Source organism: Thalassophryne amazonica, chromosome 14, assembly GCF_902500255.1.
Source record: "Thalassophryne amazonica chromosome 14, fThaAma1.1, whole genome shotgun sequence".
In the NCBI taxonomy this organism is placed as follows: Eukaryota; Metazoa; Chordata; class Actinopteri; order Batrachoidiformes; family Batrachoididae; genus Thalassophryne; species Thalassophryne amazonica.
Window position 1 is genome coordinate 95931161 of NC_047116.1, and position 25270 is coordinate 95956430.

The 25270-nt window shown below is 42.7% G+C and overlaps 1 protein-coding gene across 1 annotated transcript in view; it reads right to left on the reverse strand.

Moving 5' to 3' along the window:
* Window positions 1–25270, reverse strand: part of lrrfip1a (leucine rich repeat (in FLII) interacting protein 1a) — a 127489-nt gene that overhangs the window by 76699 nt on the left and 25520 nt on the right. The window contains exon 2 of the mRNA XM_034186097.1: window positions 14071–14157. Within this exon, the coding sequence (XP_034041988.1) occupies window positions 14071–14157 (87 nt within the window). The remainder of the gene's footprint in view (window positions 1–14070; window positions 14158–25270) is intronic.

Here is a 25270-nt window from a genome sequence, read left to right on the forward strand (position 1 = left end):
GGAAGTGGTTTCAACGCAAGTCAGAGCAACGCAACGCTACTCAACGTGACTGGAAGCCACACCCTCACAATACAACGTTACCCGACTCCAATTTATCATTCCTGCTGTGTTCCATTGTTCCCAAAGTATAAATCACAGAGAATTGGTTTTATACTGTGTACACAATACAGTAAAACTACACGCTCAAAAAGAGCACAGAAAAAAAAATGCTGATTGCAGCCTGACTGCTGCTGCAGCTCCTCACTCTTAAATTCTCTCACAATTGTGTTAAAATAAAGTCTATAAAAGTCCTGCTCACAGACTGATTGCCAGAGACAGGACATGTCCACATTAAGTATAACTCCAGACGTCTCCAGTTCACTCACGGACGAATCGTTCACATGCACACGTGAACAATTAAAAGAAAAAAAAAAAAACTGTCTGGCTGCTGCTGCAGTTCCTCACTCTCCCCTCAAACTCTCTCATAACTGTGTTAAATAAAGAACAAAAAAGGACATAAGTCCTGCTGACAGACTGAATGCCAGAGACAGGACATGTCCACATCAGGTATAACTCTAGACATCTCCACATTTACACATGGACGGTTCATTTGCACACGCAGCTCGCGGTCATAGCAAGAAAGATAAACTATAACAGAACTCAGAGTGCAGACCTGCAGCGCAGCACAAGAACAAATATAAACTGGAAGAGAAATCAGAGTGCACAGTCTGTCTGCAGCCAAACTGCCTGCAAATCCTCCTCTGCGTCCTCACCTCCTCTCTGCCCCCCTGCTGCGCGCACCTGACGCCACATAAAGCAACTCGACGCAGGCCCGGTGTGAAGGGCTTTAGAGAGACAGAGACAAGGAGACTTCATGACTTCATTGTCTGACAGAATTCCTGCCCAAGGGGTTGTATTAATTCATCAACATTTTATTTGAGGTATACAACAATCACATTTATCTGATTTAGAAGTGTGTGTGTGTGTGTGTGTGTGTGTGTGTGTGTGTGTGTGTGTGTGTGTGTGTGTGTGTGTGTGTGTGTGTGTGTGTGTGTGGGGGGACTCCCCCCCCCCCCCCAAAAAAAATGAAAACAGCAGCCTGTCCACAGCGGTTCTCTGCTGACTCTAAACATTTTTAGAGTTAAAAAAAAAAAAAAAAAAAAAAACCACTTTCTAAAAATTTCAGGAACAACTCTTTTGCCCTGGCGGGCAGTGGGACCTGTACCATGGCAGGGAAAACCATGACGTTTTGACTTGCAGTTCCAATATTACAGAAGAATGGATCCCCCTCCCACCCTCCCACATCTAAATTCATTTTGAGAACACATACAATTAGTCGCAGCTACACTCAACAAAAATATAAATGCAACACTTTTGGTTTTGCTCCCATTTTGTATGAGATGAACTCAAAGATCTAAAACTTTTTCCACATACACAATATCACCATTTCCCTCAAATATTGTTCACAAACCAGTCTAAATCTGTGATAGTGAGCACTTCTCCTTTGCTGAGATAATCCATCCCACCTCACAGGTGTGCCATATCAAGATGCTGATTAGACACCATGATTAGTGCACAGGTGTGCCTTAGACTGCCCACAATAAAAGGCCACTCTGAAAGGTGCAGTTTTATCGCACAGCTCAATGCCACAGATGTTGCAAGATTTGAGGGAGCGTGCAATTGGCATGCTGACAGCAGGAATGTCAACCAGAGCTGTTGCTCGTGTATTGAATGTTCATTTCTCTACCATAAGCCGTCTCCAAAGTCGTTTCAGAGAATTTGGCAGTACATCCAACCAGCCTCACAACCGCAGACCACACCAGCCCAGGACCTCCACATCCAGCATGTTCACCTCCAAGATCGTCTGAGACCAGCCACTCAGACAGCTGCTGAAACAATCGGTTTGCATAACCAAAGAATTTCTGCACAAACTGTCAGAAACCGTCTCAGGGAAGCTCATCTGCATGCTCGTCGTCCTCATCGGGGTCTCGACCTGACTCCAGTTTGTCGTCGTAACCAACTTGAGTGGGCAAATGCTCACATTCGCTGGCATTTGGCACGTTGGAGAGGTGTTCTCTTCGCGGATGAATCCCGGTTCACATTGTTCAGGGCAGATGGCAGACAGCGTGTGTGGCGTCGTGTGGGTGAGTGGTTTTCTGATGTCAGTGTTGTGGATCGAGTGGCCCATGGTGGCGGTGGGGTTATGGTATGGGCAGGCGTCTGTTATGGACGAAGAACACAGGTGCATTTTATTTATGGCATTTTGAATGCACAGAGATACCGTGACGAGATCCTGAGGCCCATTGTTGTGCCAACATCCAAGAACATCACCTCATGTTGCAGCAGGATAATGCACGGCCCCATGTTGCAAGGATCTGTACACAATTCTTTGAAGCTGAAAATGTCCCAGTTCTTGCATGGCCGGCATACTCACCAGACATGTCACCCATTGAGCATGTTTGGGATGCTCTGGACCGGCGTATACGACAGCGTGTACCAGTTCCTGCCAATATCCAGCAACTTCGCACAGCCATTGAAGAGGAGTGGACCAACATTCCACAGGCCACAATTGACAACCTGATCAACTCTACTGTGAAGGAGATGTGTTGCACTGCATGAGGCAAATGGTGGTCACACCAGATACTGACTGGTATCCCCCCCAATAAAACAAAACTGCACCTTTCAGAGTGGCCTTTTATTGTGGGCAGTCTAAGGCACACCTGTGCACTAATCATGGTGTCTAATCAGCATCTTGATATGGCACACCTGTGAGGTGGGATGGATTATCTCAGCAAAGGAGAAGTGCTCACTATCACAGATTTAGACTAGTTTGTGAACAATATTTGAGGGAAATGGTGATATTGTGTATGTGGAAAAAGTTTTAGATCTTTGAGTTCATCTCATACAAAATGGGAGCAAAACCAAAAGTGTTGCATTTATATTTTTGTTGAGTGTATATATATTCAGAAAACACTTAAAAGTAGCACAATAGCGGAATGCACTGGTTTTGTATTGCTGCCACACAAAACACACACTCTCCAAATGTTTATATGTAAAAAATCTTTACTTCCACAAACAAACAGGACCAGAAAACGGCATAAACCAAATGATCATTTCATCACTTGGTCTGCACTTCCTTCCCAACTCTGCATTGATAACTAACATGTCATTAGTTACAAAACAACTTATGCCGTTTCCTTCTTTTACTACAGATGGTGACGCTAACGAAGACTGAATCATGTGGCAAAAGACACAGAAGCGTTGGAACTGGGTGGTGGAATCCCAACTTCTTACACATCTCATGTTTCTGTACATGTCTGACACTCAGTTCGCTCACGAGTCAGGAATAGTCATAAGCTCGTTGATTGACTATGTTCAACAATCAGCTCACACGTTTCCATCTGCTCTACTGAACTCACCGAGCCCCCCTTCTTGAGCGGAGGGGTTCCTGGGCGCGCTGCAAGGGCAGCCCTCAGCCCCCTCCCTGCCAGCCGACGCCCAGCCGTCCTGCTGCCCCTCAGGGTCCCAGGGCTGTTTGCATCCTTCAGCTGTCAGCGGGGCCAACCGCCGGCAGCCACGCAGACAGGATCGAACAGAACTCGACTGCTGGGCTTCAAGCGTGAACAAGAGCGCTGACCAGACAGTTCCTGTTTGCTGCTATAGAACCAAACATCCAGCCTTAACAATCATCTTCAGCGAGTAAGAAAACATCAAGAAGTCATCATCAGGAAGGTGGTCGCGACTGGAGCGTTCATTGCTCATGTCAACAACAACAACAACAACGGCAGGCGGGACCAAGCAACGCAGCCTGCTAAGCTACTTTAAAACTTGGCCCCAGGGTTGAAAGGACACACACACACACACACACACACACACACACACACACACACACACACACACACACACACACACACACACACACACACACACACACACACACACACACACACACACCAGGCTTGGCTTATCACTGACCATTAATCCAGTAAGTATGACTGCTGGGTGGATGTGTTCTGAAGAGGTCACCACCAGTGTTTGCTGAATAACTGAATTTTTAATGGAATGTCTGTTACTCTAATAACAGCATTTATGAGTTTATTCATTTTCAAGCAATATGTTTCTCTTCTGAATGTCAACAGCACAGATACAGTGAGGAAAATAAGTATTTGAACACCCTGCAGTTTTGCAAGTTCTCCCACTTAGAAATCAATCAAATAAATTATTTTAAAAAATCATACATGGTGATTTCCAGATTTTTTTTTTACATTATGTCTCTCACAGTGGACATGCACCTAAGATGAAAATTTCAGACCCCTCCATGATTTCTAAGTGGGAGAACTTGCAAAATCGCAGGGTGTTCAAATACTTATTTTCCTCACAGATAATAAAATGGAAGGGGACTTTTCCTGGATATGAACAGAACACATGGCTGACAGAATGCCAACAGAGCTAATTCTGCCCAAGTTCCTTCTGTGTTTTCTGCATTATTATTTATTTTTCCACATCCTTACGTGTTTTGGAGCTTTGTTGTCAGACAGGGTGTGTGTGCCAGTGAGCGCAGCCTGTGAAACAACTGGACTACGGAGTGCAGCCTTTCCAACAAAATCCACATTGATAAATCCCCTGTGCACCCTGTTGACAAAAACTGATCGAATCTGAATCTCGGCCTGATCAGTGAGGTGGCAAGCAGCCAGTGGACCGACACACACATAATTTTTTTGTTTTAATACACAAACACACTGTTTCACTTTAAATACACAAAGCTGTAAACCTTAAAAATGTTTTATTTCACTCAGTGTGCTTCTTTCTAGTGTAGCTTCTGCTGCTACGTTAATTAGCTCCTTACACCGGTTATGCGCACGCTTCATGTTGTCTCTGTTTTTTGTGGGAGTGTGACAGCGCTACAAGCAGGTCTGGCGTATACAGTGTTTTCAGTGGGTTTGTGTGCATTTCTTACACTATTTGAAAACAATAAAGAAACCGAGACTTTTTACATTTTCCATTATTTATTTATGTAGAGTTCACTGAGAAATTCAGTGCGTTTGGCGGTAAAACCTCAATTAGACTTTTTTCCTTTTATTTATTTGAAGTTGACCAAATTATTTAGTTGCCCATTTTATATTTTCCTGTAACACTTGAAGTTTTGAAATTGAGTTTAATTTATTGTATAACAGAGATTTTTGTTTATACAGTTGCATAATGTTCTATGTTGTATTTGTTCATCCACTAAAATTGAGTGTGTGTTTCACAATAATTCCGCCCCAGAAAAAGCATTTGCGGTCTAAATTTCACTTTGACACATTAATCTCAATACGATCAATGACTATAACATCACTTTTATAACCATGCTACATGTTGGTAGCAAAGCAAACCTTCCTCTGAGTTATTTAAACAAAACCCTGTTAAAATGTTAAGAGCTAATTTTCTCTTATAATTTTTGTGTGCAAACCCCAATAGAGCGCTTCGCTCTCAGACTGCAGGCTTACTTGTAGTTCCTAGGGTTTGTAAGAGTAGAATGGGAGGCAGAGCCTTCAGCTCTCAGGCTCCTCTCCTGTGGAACCAGCTCCCAATTCAGATCAGGGAGACAGACACCCTCTCTACTTTTAAGATTAGGCTTAAAACTTTCCTTTTTGCTAAAGCTTATAGTTAGGGCTGGATCAGGTGACCCTGAACCATCCCTTAGTTATGCTGCTATAGACGTAGACTGCTGGGGGGTTCCCATGATGCACTGAGTGTTTCTTTCTCTTTTTGCTCTGTGTGCACCACTCTGCATTTAATCATTAGTGATTGATCTCTGCTCTCTTCCACAGCATGTCTTTTTCTTGGTTCTCTCCCTCAGCCCCAACCAGTCCCAGCAGAAGACTGCCCCTCCCTGAGCCTGGTTCTGCTGGAGGTTTCTTCCTGTTAAAAGGGAGTTTTTCCTTCCCACTGTCGCCAAGTGCTTGCTCACAGGGGGTTGTTTTGACCATTGGGGTTTTTCCGTAATTATTGTATGGCTTTTGCCTTACAATATAAAGCGCCTTGGGGCAACTGTTTGTTGTGATTTGGCGCTATATAAATAAAATTGATGCGATTTGATTTGAAAGTCTGAATGTGGTTGACACAAACCAACTCTGTAGAATACAACCCGAAAATAGAATTCAGAGAAAATAACAGCTACACTATTGGAGAATTTACTGACCTCAAATGACTGAGGTGCATTTTTAAAATTAAGAAGCTTTTTAAATTAATAATAAGATACAAGGTGACAGTGTCCTGTGATGTTTTACTTTAAGGACTAAATGTAAACACAGTTTAAGGGATGTTGCTTCCAAAATATCAGTTAAGTTTGCACAAGTGAGATACAGAGAAATATTTCTGTGTGATTACTGTAAAACAAGAACCTGCCATAGTGCAGATTAAAGGCTCTAAACATGAGCACGCCAAGCACACAGCCACATGCATCCTCTGTGCACGTTCAAGCGCCTTACAGACAGCATGTTATGAGCTGGACGTGAAGTGCAAAACTCAAACTTCTCAGAATTTAGTCAGGGGGGAATTTTTACTTCTGTGGTTCTGAGAATAATGGAAAAAGGTACAAAAAATAGTTAAAGAGTAATTAGTGAGTGTCAGTGAGGCTTCGATACACAGTACACGGAGGTCACCAGGGGAAGCAAACAAAAACGCCCACATTTACTCATCCGTACAATTTCATTTTCACTGGTCAAAGTTTCACTCAAAGTGAAACACACAACTTTTCTTCACTTACCTTTATGGATTTTATCAATGTTCATAAATGATTCTACATTGTGGTGACAAACCATCAATAAGTTAAAAAAGCTCTGTAAAGTTTTTAGAGTTCTGACCCAGTGCCCTCCGCAGGCCGGGTTAGATTTAGGGGCAATTCAATGGTAACAGAATTACAATCTGAGCTAATCTGTCGTGGTTAGATGCCATGTGTCCAGATTTTGCTGCTGTTGTAATTCCGGTACCATAGAATTGCCCTTGGGTAAATAAATCTGTGTATATTTTTGCGTATCAGTTGGCGTGGAGTGGCTCGCACAAAAGGTTGAGTGGATGCGGGTGTTAAAAAAAAAAACACCCTGACCTGCACAGCACTAGTATTTAGGACCATAGCTACAAGTGAGGCTTCTACCTTCATACAACACACTTTAGGTGTGATGATAGTAAGTGAGGTCTTTCAGCTTCTGTTTTTGCTTGAGGTCACCACAGAAGATCCAATATGGATCTACATGTTGATTTGGCACAAGTTTTTTTTTTTTTTTAAATGCTGGATGACCTTCCTGACGCAACTCCACATTACACGGAGAACGGGTGCAAGTGGCCTTGAACCAGGAACCTTCTGTTTAGAAATCAAGTGCCCTAATTCTTTATTTGAGACACAAACACGATGGCTCAATAAATTTAAATTCAGTTTAAATTCTGCAGTATATTAGGTACAGCCAAGTGGTTAATGCGCTTGGTTTCAGTGCAGAAGGTTCCGGGTTCAAATCCCACCCCTGCCACATTTCTCTATGAATGTGGAGTTGCGTCAGGAAGGGCATCCAGCGTAAAACCTGTGCCAATTCAACATGCAGATCCACCCTGGATTTGCTGTGGCGACTCCGAGTGCAAACAAGGGAGCAGCTGAAGGGACTTACTATTAGCTGCAGCGTTCACTTATCACAAACGCAAATGATGCCATCTTGTGGCAATAGATGATACGTTTTGCACTTAATGGTGATGTCATCAGCAAGCGACAGGCAGCCAGTCTGCTACAAACACACAACAGACAGACTAAAACGTTTGATTTTAGGGTTTACCAACATTTTTTGACCATGAAACGTTGCTCACTTTACCAGCAAAAGAAATGTTATGGGACTGAAAGTTATCGGAACTAAATTTATCAGAAGATAATTGGTCCGATGATGGTTTTAAATCTTATCTGAAAAACTAATCCGCTAGCAAAAACATTAGCTCTGATAATTATCTGCTATCAGATTATCTGAACTGTGCCAAAACTGTGTGCAGGTCACCACTAACGGCCAAAAATGCTTCATCTTGGAATACAAAATAAACTAGGACTGCAAGCAGTCATATACGGGCCCTCGTTCCGCGCAACTGCCTACCCAGGCCAGTGGGTGCCCTTGTGACCACATGAGGGCATGTGCATGCAGGGGCAACCACTCATCACACAGTTAAAATTTTAAACAAATCACACAATGCATCAAGGAGTTATGACATGTTGATTATTCACCCACTAGGGGGCGCTCAGTGTACAAACAGAGGGGCCAGGTGTGTTCAGGGGCCAACCGTCATCATACATGTGAAGTTTCAAGTCAATCAGGCAAAGCATGAAGGAGTTATCATGACTTGATGTTCCATGGCAAAGGGTCAAAATGGCGGCACCATAACAGCCACACCCTTCAACATAAAGAAAAGCTTTCGATAACTTTTGGTCAGTATCGTCTGTGGGTGATGTGGAAGAAATTTGAAGTGCATTGGACAAAATCCCTAGGAGGGGTTCGTTCAAATACAACATGTGGAAATCACGCCAAAATGAGAAGAAAATTCAAAATGGCCGACTTCCTGTTTAGAGTAGACCCATGGTGCAAGAGACTTTTTTGTATGTCTATGCAAGTCACACATGTGTACCAATTTTCATCTCCCTACTCCAAAAAAACCCCTATGTGGAGGGGTTTTTGAAAGTTTCAAGGGAGCGCTATTGAGGCATTTTGCCCCGCCCATGGGCGACACCCCTATGAATTGTAAGAGGTTGTCGTGCTCGACCTGTGTGTCAATTTTCATGATGATGTGACAAAATTAAAGCCGTCAAAAGGAAGAACGTAATTTCATGGCGAATGGTCAATACTGGGCACGCCGCCACACAGACGCCATTACTCGTAACTTCACGGCGTTCATCGCCTACGTTCACCAATTTGTTGTGCATGTTTTAGAAGTGGAATGAAGTTGATTGGGTTACGTATGTGACATCAGGACCTCTTAAAGTAAAAATAGGACATTTCCCGCCACCACCGGGGGGCGCTATGGCGCAGGTGGGAACTTAAGATATGTAAACGTTCAGGGCGGAGCCCTCATCATGTCCAGCAAGTTTGAAGGATCTACAATGAAGTATGTGGGCGTGACAGCCGTTCGAAGTGAAATGGCGTGCTCCGAAAAGCTCGCCAAAGTTTGACGACCCCTAGCAGCCACGCCTTTTGACTTAATTAGAATCTTTTGATAACTTTTGATCACCATTGTGTTGTGATGATTTTGACCAAATTTGAAGACAATCGGATGAAATCCCTAGGACGAGTTCGTTCAAATGTAAGTAGTGGAAATGGTCAAAAATGGCAAAAATTTGCTCAAAATCGAAACTTATAATCAAAATGGCCGACTTCCTGTCGCTATTTCACCATGACAGTAAGAGACTTTTTCGTGCGTCCTGGCATGGTAAATGTGTGTACCGAATTTCGTGAGGCTACGATGAAAAAAGCCCAATGCGGAGGGGTTTTTGAAAATTTCTAGGGGGCGCTATTTTGCGATCTTTCTGTGACCATGTGCGACGCCCCCAAAATATCGAATTTCGGATCTGGCCGGACGACTTTGGAAAGTTTGGTGAGTTTTTGAGCATGGGAAGAGGCCGAAATTTTGATTTATAATAATAATAATAAACAGCGCAATTACAATAGGGTCCTCGTAGGACGTTGCCTACTCGGGCCCTAATAATAATAAATAATAATAATAATAGTAATAATAAACAGCGCAATTACAATAGGATCCTCGTAGGACGTTGCCTACTCGGGCCCTAATAATAATAATAATAAATAATAATAATAGTAATAATAAACAGCGCAATTACAATAGGATCCTCGTAGGACGTTGCCTACTCGGGCCCTAATAATAATAAATAATAATAATAGTAATAATAAACAGTGCAATTACAATAGGGTCCTCGTAGGACGTTGCCTACTCGGGCCCTAATAATAATAATAATAAATAATAATAATAGTAATAATAAACAGCGCAATTACAATAGGATCCTCGTAGGACGTTGCCTACTCGGGCCCTAATAATAATAAATAATAATAATAGTAATAATAAACAGTGCAATTACAATAGGGTCCTCGTAGGACGTTGCCTACTCGGGCCCTAATAATAATAAATAATAATAATAGTAATAATAAACAGCGCAATTACAATAGGATCCTCGTAGGACGTTGCCTACTCGGGCCCTAATAATAATAAATAATAATAATAGTAATAATAAACAGTGCAATTACAATAGGGTCCTCGTAGGACGTTGCCTACTCGGGCCCTAATAATAATAATAATAATAAATAATAATAATAATAATAGTAATAATAAACAGCGCAATTACAATAGGGTCCTCGTAGGACGTTGCCTACTCAGGCACTAATAAAGAAATTAACAAGAGCATTTTGACATCTGCCAATCTGGATCAGCTCCAAAATTCACTGGAGTCTTCCACGTCCTAATATCTATCTGTGGCGAGAATTTGAAGTAGTTTTAACGTAATCCTTCAAAGACTATACAATCTAATTTTCTCTGTGCCTTATCCAGAATGGATATTTATTTGTTTAAATAGCTTGTACATATCTTCACTTATTTAAATACTCACATTTTTCACTTGTCTGCTAAGTTATTTACGAGTCATAGGTGATGGCTTCTTTTTATATCTTTTCTTATACTCAAACTCAGGACTCCTAAACTCGTTATATGTAGACAATGACAAAGCTTCTATTCTACTATGAAATCTTGAGCTAGAATCCAGATCATAATGGCCTAATATCTATCTGTGGTGAAAATGTAGTCCAAATTTTGTTTTGACGTAATCCTGCTAACAGACAATACATAAATAAATAAACAAACCCTGTTGATTTTATTACACCCTTGGTGGACATAAGTAAAACCTGCTCTCCACTAAATATATGAATGACTTTTATTGCAGGTTATTTTTTATGTTTTCTAAGTTTTAAAAAAATGACCAGGACGGACGTCCACACACTGTTTTTATTCCGTCCCACATGTGCACAGTGGAAAGAGAGAAAAGAGACACGACACAGAAATTTACGATAGACCCTGAATGCATCACAGGGAGTGTATGTATGTATGTATGTGTATATATATATATATATATATATATATATATATATATATATATATGTGTGTGTGTGTGTGAGAGCGAGAGACCACACAGAGGATTTTAAGACAGAGTGCAGGCTGTCAAAGAAGCAGCTATTTGACCTCAGTTTGAGTCTACATTTACGGTTGTACTCCTGCTATTACTTCCTTCATGCATGGTTTTTTTTTTGTACCTAGGAAATCTTTTGTGATGATCCATGCGATTTAAGAAACAGGTCAACCTCTTGTACATGTAACTGATATGATATATAAAAGAAACAACAAAAGCCCAGTTATCTCCTCCTGGAGACCTCAGACCAGAATTATTTTCCTTCCTGCAGATCTTCCCACGGTGGGTTAAAACTGCATGAAGTTCATTTTAATCATGAAGTGGTTTCAGAGGAGCTGCAATTATAGGACTCACGGACAGATCAGTGAGGATGGACAAACAGGGTGATTCCTCTTAAGGAGAGTATAAAAAAAAAAAAATTACAATTAATTTCAAAGTAGAGATATCCACAAACAGTAATAAACAAGGTTATTTTCCACAGGAAACTCACCGAGTTCAGAAACAAAATGGGTCTACGTGTCACTTTTTTTTTTTTTTTTTTGATGTATGCTCATGTTATAAACTCTTTGTATGAAAATACTCTACTCAGGATCTATTTGGTGGCAGTCCTACATTTCCTTGCGGCTTTAGGGTGCCTGCTCCTCTGGTGTTCCTGCAGAGACGCGTGGCCTCGCTAAACTCTTGTAGATATTCTGTCACTATCTGACTCGCTCTCTTTGGTGACCTGGTCATCAGTAAATTCCCACATCAGAATTGTTTTCTTCCTTTGTCTTATCGAGTTTTAGAGTTGATGATGACTGTACTTATCTACTTTCTCTGCTGTGTCATAGTGTCTGTGGGTCATTTCCTGCCATTTAATTTTCCTCCTCTCAGACAGGAAATGATTATCAGTGTTAAATCCAACATTGTAATCTCAGCCTTCAAACAGGGAAGATGTTGAGGTCAACCTGTTTTTGACTCAGGCCCTGTTCACTACAGGCATTATCGAGGGCCATCATGGATGGGAGGTGCCATCAAGTGAGGTGGCAGTCCTAAATATGCCATTTCCCATCTGGCATTAGAACATGTCTCCACATGAGTGTTGAACATCTTGGGACATTCGCTGACAAGTAATGATCAGCTCTTTCAGTGTTGCCCATTTTCATTTGACTACTATTACACAAAAGACGTACACACTTGGATATGGCCATACAAGTGATGATCTAGTGGTTACACAGGAGACTTGAGACCAGGTTCAAACCCCATCTGGCTGGAAAAATCACTAAGAGGGTTTTGGGCAAGGTCCTTACTCCTCAAGTTGCTCCCAGTGTGTAGTGAGCACCTTGCACGGCAGCACCCTGACATCAGTGTGTGTGTGTTTGTGTGTGTGAGAGAGAGAGAATGGGTGAATGCCAGGCATTATTGTAAAGTGCTTTGAGCTTCTGAAATTTGAACTTTGTCTCTTATAAGGTTTAAGAAGATTCAGTCCCTTCATCAGCCCACATGTACAGTGGTCCCTCGCTATAACGCCTTTCACTTTTCGCGACATCACAGTTTTGCTGATTTTTTTTTTTGGTGCAATTTTGCATGCTGCTGCTTCTTTTTTTTTCCTTTTAACAGCGCATTGTGTTCTGCATCCTTATCAGGCAGGTCGGTCACGGCACCGGTCAGCATCACCGCGATTGCTCTCACTGCCTCTGATGCACTTACTGAGTCTCCGGGCTCGGTCAGCGCGACTTCTTGCGGGAAAATCCACAGCGCTGCATGGTCTCGGTAACCGCAGCCGCAGAGCTCCGTGGCCACTGAGAGAGGTTTGTATCTTTTTAATGACTTGGATTCTTTGTGGGTCCTGCATCTGTCCCACAGCGGTAACACAGGAGGCAGTGAGCGAAGGGAGAGTATGCGCATTGTGTTCTGTGTGTGCCTGTTTATAATCTTCTCGCCCAGAAGAAAAAAGGGCGCCAACAACTACCCATAACTGTGTTCTTCACTCGGAAAAAGACACCTGCACCGAGGTGTCACTCAGTGGAAAAACACACGACAGCGGAGCGGCGCCAGGATGCAGAGGCGCGATCAGAGGAACTGTGAAATACTGGTCAGTCACTATTAATAATTTCTTATGCGTCCAACCTTGTAGGTTGATCGTTAAAATTAAATTCGTTAGTTATAAAAGCCATAATTATTTATAGGAAAACGTTCTATTTTTAGTTCTCAAACAAATGTTTGGGCCTGAAAACAGGTTGGTCTTATTTTTCTACTCAGGTTTGAACTTTGAGAGTGTTTACACACGAGAGAAAAGTGAGAAAATGTTAATGCCTGTTTGAGAAAAGTGTATAAAGTGTGTAGTGAGGGGTTTTACAGCCTTAAAACGTCTATAATAATTGTGAAAAATAACACTGACTACTTTGCGGATTTCGCCTATTGCGGGTTATTTTTAGAATGTAACTCCCGCGATAAACAAGGGACCACTGTGTATATACACAGTTTAGAATGTCATGTGACTTTCTGTATGATTTGTCACATACAATTTCAGATAGTGTTTACATTAGCAGTTTTACAACATCTTTTACACGTTACCTGAAACACCTCACATGGCCATAAAACCTTCTTCTGATTTCAGAGTTTACACAACCCACAGTTAGGTACGTGTAAAATACTGCACTTTTGTGGTTTTACTGTTTATTGTTGCACCCTTTATCTCTAGGCATCCTCAGTGTACTTGGACCACTTCAGATCACCGAAGAGTGTGACTAGGGTCTGAGTTATTGTAATTTAAAGCAAAAATAATGCCATGACGATGATTTGGGGCTGTTTTGCACTTGACCCACTGTACGACAGTGTCCCCTTAACGTCACCCAGAATGTGTCGCTTGTGTCCCACCATTAAAGAGTGTAATGTCTTGTGTAGTGGACCTATACCTCCTTCTGCTGCCTCTCCAGCTCTTTCATGCGGATCTCTCTGGCCTCTGCCCGGGCTGCCCTCTTCGCAGCCAGCCTGGCCTCTGCCTGTGGGGAAGAAAAAGAAGGGGAGAAAATGAAAGACATTAAACTGGGTGAGTTCAGATGATACACTTTGACCATTCAGCGAATGTTCTGACATGCATGCGACAGCAGTCTCAATCTGCAACATTATTCATTAAAAACACCAGAGTTCTGAGGAACTGTGGATCTTATAATTCAAAGTTTTTATGAGGTGTCACACGGAAAAATAAATGTGACGTTTATTTAAATGGAATTAACCTGCAACCTCTGTGCAGCGACACACATTCTTCTTGTCTTATAGGGCTGCAACAAACGATTATTTGGATCATCGATTAATCTGATGGGGTTTCGACACGATTAATCGATTAATCGGATTAGAGGGGAATTTTTTAAAAATGTGCCAGGGAAACAATTTTTCTCTCCTTCCATCACTTTATTTAACAACAGAACATTATTTGAAAACTTAAAATATTGCTTGGATTTTTTTTTCTCTGTGGGTGGGGGGGGGCAACTTCAGTGGGCTCAGGCACATTACATAGGGCAGAATTAATCTTTTGTGTGGATATAATTAATTATTTTGCCACAAGCAACTGTTGAATTTGAAACAACATAAAAGTTGTGTAATTTCTGACGGTACTTGAATGCAGCATCAGTGGCAGCAGGTGGTCCATCGACATCTCCACAGATTCTGTTTGCAGTTTCTCCAGGACTCAGGCGCTACCGTTCCAGCGCAGAGTGCTGGAGCAGACACGCACTGCTACAGCTGTGGCTCCGGGCGCATTTTGTTGAGATCGTGAGCTTCAGTTTTGTTAAGTTCCTCTTTCGTCCACCTTTTCTCAACGAATTGTAATGTTTTTTACTTTTTCCCTTCGTTCAGTAATCGTCGTGTGCCGTGTGACTGGGCCATAAAATAAAGCCTATAAATGAATTTCTGGAGCTCGTTTTATGTGAAGACTTTGACGGAGTTTTTTTCTGCTGCAGCGCTGCTTGGCTCTCTGTCTGCAGGGGGGGCAGTTGTGCGAGAAGAATTTGAATGTTTTAAACCAAAAAAAAAATGCCACTTGTCCGGTCGGACAACGATTTAGAGCTATTACTTGTCTGATCACATTTTACACTTGTCCCGGACAATCGGACAGACGTTAATGTCGATGGTCGGACTTTGACAACATTAATAAAAAACTGTCGGTGCTGTTACTGTTTTCTTTTTCTCTCACTCTGCCCCTCACCTCACTGCTCTGGGAGACACACAGACAGCCTGAGCCTGACTGGCTTCATATCACTGCCTGACTTGTCATACTGAGATGTTACGACTGATTAGACAAAAATAAAGATTTGTTAACTTGCCCAGACACTGAGCTCTCCCCTTCCCCGTTGATGACTTCGACATGCTTTTGTTTGAGATGCATCATTACCGTGCCATGCGAGGTTCGACTTGCAAATGTTGCAGTTAACAAATGTCTTTGCATTAATGTAAAGTGCTCCCACACTTTTGAAGTCTTAACTTTCTTCTGTCTACTTGCTTCTGCCATATTCTAAGTGTGTAGTTCTTCTACGAAACAGCGTCTGATCTGCTCTGTGCACTGGTCGCTTCTGGTGCCATAATCGCTCGACACAAAGCATCGATGACACAATGTGTTGCCAACGCCTGTCATAATCAAATTTTATCGATTTTATCGATTCGTTGTTGCAGCCCTATTATCTTGTCCTGTCATCATCAGATGTCCACTGTTGGAAATTTACTACGCACCTCTTACGCTGGGAAGCAAACTAAATCAGTCATACGGTGATAACATGGACACAAGTGACCTTTACAGCTCAGTTTATCATGCTGCCATTGTTACTGTATCTGACTTCCAAGTGTTTGAGCAGATTCTATAAACTTGTAAATTATAATGTCAAGTAGATGTCTGAATATAAAGTACACAATCTTGTGAAGCTCTAGAGCGCCATCACAACACTGTAAAAGTGAGTGTATTTATTAAATTCTTGCGTTTTAAAGGCTTTTCCTTTTCTTTACTCAGCACTGCGGCGTGTGTGGGGCCTTGTCCTTAAAAGGTTTTGACTGTGTATTTGCATGACAGACTGTACACGCATTTCCTTCCTCCTACTTCGTGGTAGACGGTGCGTCCCTGCAGACCGTTTGCCTCTAGGCGGGGTCACCGTCATCCCTCCTTCCACCACTCGAACAGCAAAACTGTGTACACAGACACACCTTAGAGTTCACACTCGTTTAAACCTGTATGTCCCAACACAGGACCGCTGGGTCGGGACCAAAGAAATTTACATGCTTACTCTGATCTCAGAACACACAAGAAATATTTAACAAAGCAAAAGTTCAGCACTTTAAAGGTACAAGTGGAAAATGAGCCTAAAAGACCCAAAGTTTCAGAGGAGCGCAACAAGCTGGTTTATTTAGGTTCTTAATGGTATTTGGCATCTTTAAGTTTGGAAAATGTATCAACATGCACCAAAATGTTTTTGAAAAGAGATTTGTTCTCAACAAAGTACCCACTTAATACCAAAACAGTAGAACATGTTTCCTTTCAGTTACAGCCCTCTGTGACCTGAACTGTATTCAGTCAGGAGCATATTCAGGGGTTCAGGACTTTTGACTAGAATTCAAACGCCTTAAAGGTCTGTGTAATTAAGATTCACCTCCAATAACATACAATGAATGACCACCAGGATCCGACAATAAGTCATCACAAGCCAAAAGATAAAGAGATAAAAAAAGCTGCGGACAAAATCAAAGTGCGTGTGAGCTGGGTGGAGTTTGTTTCAAACACACCCAATAAACAGCAGCGTCAGAGCAGCACATGTAGACCACAACCTCATCAAGTCAAATCAGACGCTCCTCTGAATGACGTCAAACTTGACATTATAAATGTTGTAACTAGATGCGTAGCTTTATTGTCACTGTACAAGGTGATTGAAGAAACTTCAGTGTAACGTCTGGTTTGCTTCAGAACCTCAGTTTTAGGACGTCTCGTCTGTCGTAGGTTTTGTTTGCTGATATCACCGTGGCTAAAAACAGTACGTGCACACACAGAAGTTAACAAATAAAGCACTGAGCCGCTGCATCTGTACACCGCACCAACACCTTGAATTAACCCACACCCATCTACTGAATGCCAATCAAAACAACCCGAACAATTATTTCTAAGTTGTGCTATTAAAAAAACAGCAGAAAGTGACTTCGTCTGACGTTGAAATATTGACATACAGCTGCAAAACCTGTTCAGTAATAAACAGCACTTTCAAGATATGAACCCTGGGTGTTTTCCAAAACCTGTGTACAAACTCTGTCAAAGACCATTATGTAGCTGTGACATAGGCCCTAACCCTAACACCAACACTAACCTTAACACTAACACCAACACTAACCCCAACACCAACCCTAACCCCAACCCTAAGCCCAACCCCAACCCCGACCCCAACCCTAACCCCAACCCCAACACCCTAAGCCCAACCCCAACCCCGACCCCAACCCTAAGCCCAACCCTAACCCAGACCCCAACCCTAACCCCAACCCAACAACAACACCAACATTAACCCCAACACCAACACTAACCCCAACACCAAAACAACCAACCCCAACACTAACCCTAATCCCAACACTAACCCTAATCCCAACACCAACACTAATCCCAACACCAACACTAAACGTAACATCAACACTAACCCCAACACCAACACTAACCTTAACACCAACACTAACCCCAACACTAACCCCAACACCAACACTAACCCCAACACCAACCCTAACACCAACCCTAACCAACACTAACCTTAACACTAACACCAACACTAACCCCAACACCAACCCTAACCCTAACCAACACTAACCTTAACACTAACACCAACACTAACCCCAACACCAACCCCAACACCAACCCTAAGCCCAACCCCAACCCCAACACCAACCCTAACCCCAACACCAACCCCAACCCTAACCCCGACCCCAACCCTAACCGCAACCCTAACCCCGACCCCAACCCTAACCCCGACCCCAACACCAACCCTAACCCCAACCCCAACACCAACCCTAAGCCCAACCCCAACCCCAACCCCGACCCCAACCCTAACCCCAACCCAACACCAACATTAACCCCAACACCAACCCCAACACCAACACTAACCCTAATCCCAACACTAACCCTAATCCCAACACTAACCCTAATCCCAACACTAACCCTAATCCCAACACTAACCCTAATCCCAACACCAACACTAAACGTAACATCAACACTAACCCCAACACCAACACTAACCTACCACCAACACCAACACTAACCCCAACACTAACCCCAACACTAACCCCAACACCAACACCAACACCAACCCTAACACCAACCCTAACCAACACTAACCTTAACACTAACACCAACACTAACCCCAACACCAACCCTAACCCTAACCCTAACCAACACTAACCTTAACACTAACACCAACACTAACCCCAACACCAACCCCAACACCAACCCTAAGCCCAACCCCAACACCAACACCAACCCTAACCCCAACACCAACTACAACCCTAACCCCGACCCCAACCCTAACCGCAACCCTAACCCCGACCCCAACCCTAACCCGACCCCAACCCCGACCCCAACACCAACCCTAACCCCAACCCCAACACCAACCCTAAGCCCAACCCCAACCCCAACCCCGACCCCAACCCTAACCCCAACCCAACCCAACACCAACCCTAACCCCAACACCAACATTAACCCCAACACCAACCCCAACACCAACACTAACCCTAATCCCAACACTAACCCTAATCCCAACACTAACCCTAATCCCAACACCAACACTAAACGTAACATCAACACTAACCCCAACACCAACACTAACCTTAACACCAACACCAACACTAACCCCAACACTAACCCCAACACTAACCCCAACACTAACTCCAACACCAACACTAACTCCAACACCAACACTAACTCCAACACCAACACTAACTCCAACACCAACACTAACCCCAACACCAACACTAACCCCAACACCAACACTAACCCCAACACCAACACTAACCCCAACACCAACCCCAACACTAACCTGAACACCAACACTAACACTAACCCCAACACTAACCCCAACCCCAACACTAACCCCAACCCCAACACTAACCCCAACACCAACCCCAACCCCAACACTAACCCCAAGCCCAACCCCAACACCAACCCAACACCAACACTAACCCCAACCCCAACACCAACACTAACCCCAACCCCAACCTTAACACCAACCCCAACACCAACTCCAACCCCAACCCTAACACCAACACTAACCCCAACACCAACACCAACACTATCCTTAACACCAACCCTAACACCAACACCAACACTATCCTTAACACCAATACTAACCCTAACACCAACACTATCCTTAACACTACCAACCCTAACACCAACACTAACATGAACAAGAACACGAACATTAACACTAACCCTAAAACCAACACTAACACCAACACTAACCCCAACCCAACCTTAACACCAACCCCAACACCAACTCCAACCCCAACCCTAACGCCAACACCATCCTTAACACCAACACTATCCTTAACACCAATCCTAACACCAACACTATCCTTAACACCAATACTAACCCTAACACCAACACTATCCTTAACACTACAAACCCTAACACCAACACCAACATGAACAAGAACACGAACATTAACACTAACACCAATGCCAACACAAACACTATCCCTAGGACCAACACCAACACTATCCTTTACACTAACACAAACACTAACACTAATGCCAACACAAACACTATAACTAACACCAACACCACTATCCTTTACACTAACACAAACCCTAACACGAACGAGAACATTAACACTAACGCCAACACTATCCTTTACACTAACACAAACACCAACACTAACACGAATAAGAACACGAACACTAACCCTAAAACCAACACTAACACCAACCCTAACACGAACAAGAACATGAACATTAGCACTAACACCAACAACTCTAACGTATCCCTAACCCTAACACCAACACTAACCCTAACTTGAACATATGAGATGAGATTTGTCAGTCATTACACGAGTGGAACAACAACAAAATTATGTTTACAGTCCAATTACCTCAGACAAGATACAGCAATTAATCCACAATTATTACTTGTTTACCATAATAATGGCACACATCAGAATTAAAGACAACACATATACATTTGACATTGTTTATGTGCACTAAACTTTGAAACAGTCCATCATCCGAATTGAGGAAAAGTGGGTGAAGGCTGCAACGGCCGCCCAGCTTGGAGGGCTGAAAGCTGCAGCAGTAAAAACTGCGCTGTCTTCGAGGTGGTAGGGAGGAAGCCAGGATGAGGCGGGTGAAGAGACAATGGGGGAGTAATAGGGATGGAGGGAGGGAGACGTGTCATGTGCAGATGAGTTAAGTTTCTGTCAGTTTCTGTCCATGTGTGTGTAAAGTCTGATGTTGCTAGGCAACAGCAGGCTGGGGAGGGGGGAGTAGATAGATGAGAAGGGGGAGCCGAATTCCTTCACCAAGGCCTTAGATCCTTCTGGGGGAAGAACAAGGTATTTGGCCTTCAGGAGCCGATAATGCTGCCATGTTGATGTTAGATGGCTACAGAATTCCATTTACCGCACATCTGACCATCTAGATTTCAAATTTAAGAAGAATATTCTCTGGTCCTTAGCATCACATTCCTTTGCAATGTAGCATATATGCACCAAGATAGTCTCCATTTTGTGTTTGAGTTCAAGAGTTCACGCAGTCTGAGATTACACAGCATTGCCCAACTCATTAATCATGACGGACTGAGGAGGGGACGAGATTCTGGTAGCAGCCGTCTTGCTAATATTCCTGTGGGTCAGGGAAGCGCACAAACCAATCAGCACCAAACCTCCCACCATAAAAGTGAATAGAAATAAATCCTCAACGTCTTCCACAGAGAGTGGAGCCAAGCATGTCACACCCTGTCTCTCTCAGGCGTTGAGATAATAGTCCGCTGTGTAGGTTCCATCAGGGCATGCAGGGTCCCCCAGCCCTGATTTCCTTGTCAAAAACAAAATGGTGTCAATAGCGTTGAGAGACCAGCTGATCAATTCCATAGTTAATCCAAATCTTAATTTGAAGAATTCACAGTCTGGTGAAACTGGGACATTGAAGGTCAGAACAGAGATAGAGAACAGAAAAAGGAGGAGAGGAGAGGGGAGGAATGTGACTGTCCTTGCAGGAGTCCCAAGCTGCATAACCCTAACACCAACCCTAACCCTAACACCAACCCGAACCTTAACACCAACCCGAACCCTAACACCAACCCGAACCCTAACACCAACTCGAACCTTAACACCAACCCGAACCTTAACACCAACCCGAACCCTAACACCAACCCGAACCCTAACACCAACTCGAACCTTAACACCAACCCTAACCTTAACACCAACCCGAACCCTAACCTTGATGCTGTACACATCCAGTCTCATTACGGGAAATACAGATGTGTTTTTTCATTCTGTTGAAATGCATGCAGCCGCACAGAAATATAACAAAAGCCATATGTCGGTAGTTTTGGCGACCAAAATGCCTTGAACTAGCAACCACTTTTGATAAGAAGAACAGGATACATTTGAATCCACATAATCATTCTGAAAAAAATACAAGTTAGTCTGAAAAAAAAGTCAGTCGGAGCACATTAAATATCACTGTTCTCCACCTTTACTTCAAGCACTTGTTATGATTATTTAAGAGAAACTAGGTACACTAAGACGCAAACTAAAAACCACTTCTACCAGTAATTTTGAGCATCTGAGGTTGTGCCTGACATAAGAAGATTAGCAAATAGCAATCACAGCAGCGTGCCATCCCCAAGTGTGTTTGGAAATTAACTCTGTGTTCTTCTGATTCATATCACTTACATTACGCCATCTGAACCGCCTGAAGAAGTCAAACTCCGGCCAACTGATCTACTAAATACCTTAAATCAAAAGACGCACAACAAAAACAATATTTCAAAAACTACCTCACACACACCATGATATCAGTCAATGTAAGTTAAGAGGAATCCAGGCTCATCTGTGTTTCCACACATCTCATACCTGTGGGATGCACCTGGCTTGAGGAGAGAACTTGCACCAACTAACTAGGCCAAAATACCAAGCCCCCCCCATACAGCTATTTATAATGGCCTACATGGACTCTGGTTCCTTCAAAACTGTTCCAACTCAACAGTTTCAATGATGTGTGTGTGTGTGTGTGTGTGTGTGTGTGTGTGTGTGTGTGTGTGTGTGTGTGTGTGTGTGTGTGTGTGTGTGTGTGTGTGTGTAGAGGTGTGTCCCCCTGAGAGCAAATGAGCCAGTTCATTCCTAAAATAGATTCCCTCCCAAGATTGTTTCCTTCAACATTACATCTGTCATGGATTAAATTCTGTCAGAAGAAGGGGGGGGGGGGGGGGGTCTTTTCCCTGCAGGACATATCACTAACTAATTTGGATTAAACAAAAACTACGCTGCGAGTCCAAACAACATGTCGACGCCCCCCAATAAAAACTGTTTCTTTCACATCCATCGTGTTGGATGATGATGGGGCTCAATTGTGAAACGTTCTTTCCTAAAGTTAACTAACCAGACACAACTGTGTGGTTTTGAGACTTAGAAATGTGCACGACTTTACTCAACATCCACGTGCACACTGACAGAGGCCGACGTGCACTTTCTGACAGACACACATTAGATAAGTTCAGCGTCTGTCTTCCAAAACGACGACATCAAACAGCATCAGGACAGCGGTCACGTTACCGTCATTGTGGACATAAAATTAACGTCAACACAAAACGAAGCACGATGTTCTTCAACACCGCCGTCAGGGAAGTTCACATTTTCAGCCTGCGAATACAAAAAAAACAAAAAAAAAAAACAAAGAAGTACACTTCCTCATAACGTGCACACGCTTCATTTAGGTTGTGGGAAAAAAGTGGACAGTTGACAGTTTTCTCACACAGTGTAGCTCACTGTCCATCAGAAAGTTCTCCACTTCAAATAAATAAATAGAACATCTGATTATTTATTGGAAATGGAGAATGTTCTAATAAACTGAATACAAATTTGGAGTAATGACTTTTGGCGTGAGTGATTCTGATTTTTGACTCAACATATTGATAAAACTGCTGACTGCAGTACAGAAGATTTGACACGGCCAAGACGGCCGTGAATAATCCCAATCCAAACAACAGGTTATAATCAAGATGGCCTCTATCTACACATCTACACTCGCTACAATCAGGACAGTAGCATGATGAATGGGCGATGCAAGCATGGACCAATGAATGGACTCAGACTTCTTATTCACTCTTGAAGGAGTATATTTAGGGAATAACCCTGTTGTATCTGATGATTTGCGGACATAAATGCTGCATTTTACAGTTGCAAATTTGAATTTTATTGTAAAACGGCTTGTTGCGACCATAATCCAGCATTAACGTCCGTAAATCATCAGACACAAAGGGGTTATTACCATTCAAATCCAATTCCAACATTTGCATGGATCCGTGTCCACCACTGAAGGGTACATCTTAATCCAGTTCCTACCAAGTCACATGCTGGCCATGACCTCAGCAGACATCAGTGGATTACCCCTCAATCGTCTCCGGTCTGGTCATGGACGCTTCAGAGACTACCTGCACAAGATGGACCAAACTGCATCTCACATCCTATAGAGATTATGGGTGTCAGAAAAAAAAAAAAAATCGATTCACGTCAGAATCGTGATTCTTATTTATTACGATTCTGAATCGATCCAAAATGTCCAACAATCAATTTTTAAAAAGCATTTTTTAAAACATTTTCTTGCTTATTCGCTGCGCATACTGTTTGTCAGGCAACGGCTTCTGTACGGCAGCGTCCCCGCGAGGGGAGGGTCCGGCGTGCTTCAAACATTCCTGAGCTGCAGCTTAGCATGGCAGACGAAGAGCTAATTCAGCCAGCACCGTCTTTGCTGAAGGCAAATGTTTGGGCGCATTTTGGATTTTATTATTTGCTGCGTAAGAAGGAGCTTGACATGACTTATGCAGTGTGCAAAATCTGCAAAATGAAAGTCAAGTACTTCGGAAACACTTCAAATCCGCAAGCCCACATGCTACATCAACGTGCACCCAGAGCTAAAAGAGCGGAGCAGCGGTCTCTGCCGGCTACTGACCAGCGCTTTGCTAAACTGCCAGCCAACTCTAAACGAGCAAAGCAGATAAGTAAATTTACACCTAGAATCACTTGATTAACCTTGTAAAGCTGCATTTTCTTAAACATAAACATTTTTAAGTAATATAACTATTTCTCAGAGCTCTTTGAATCGAAAATCGATTCTGAACTGAATCGGCACCCCAAGAATCGGAATCGAATCGTGAGTTGTTGTACGATTCACATCCCTAATAGAGATGCCCAATTCATTGCCCGCCTGGGGACATGATCTCTGTAGATGACACCTTCAGAGGATGGATCTCTTCATCTACACTTGATATCTGACATTCTCATATGCATAAATAAATATTAAAATAAAAAAACTAAGAAATCACATATATATAAGTATTCATAGTCTTTGCCATGAAGCTCAAAATTGAGTTCAGGTGCCTTCTGTTTCCACTGATCATCCTTGAGATGTTTCTACAGCATAATTGGAGTCCACCTGGGGTAGACACACACCTATCTACATATAAGATGCCAAAGGTGCATCAAAGTGTTGAGCAAAGGATGTGAAAACTTGTGTACATCTGATTTCTTAGTTTTTTTAATTTTAATAAAATTACAAAAATAATAAAAAATAACTTCATGTTGTCATTATGGGGTGTTGTGCGTAGAATGTTGAGGGGAAAAATGATTTTAATCCATTTGGAATAAGGATGTAACATAAAACGTGGAAAAAGTGAAGCTCTGTGAAAACTTTCTGGGTGCTCTGTACCTACACGTTTATTTTAAACTCCCATTTCGTACGGGATTAACAGTAATCTTCAATTTTGAAAGCAGATTATATTAAACGAGATTGAGTCCATTCTAGTGCAATTTTTATCCACACACTTGAAAGTAAGTACTAGAAAGTACTAGCTCCAAGTTGGGGCCTAATCTCTTTCTTTGAAAGTACTCAAA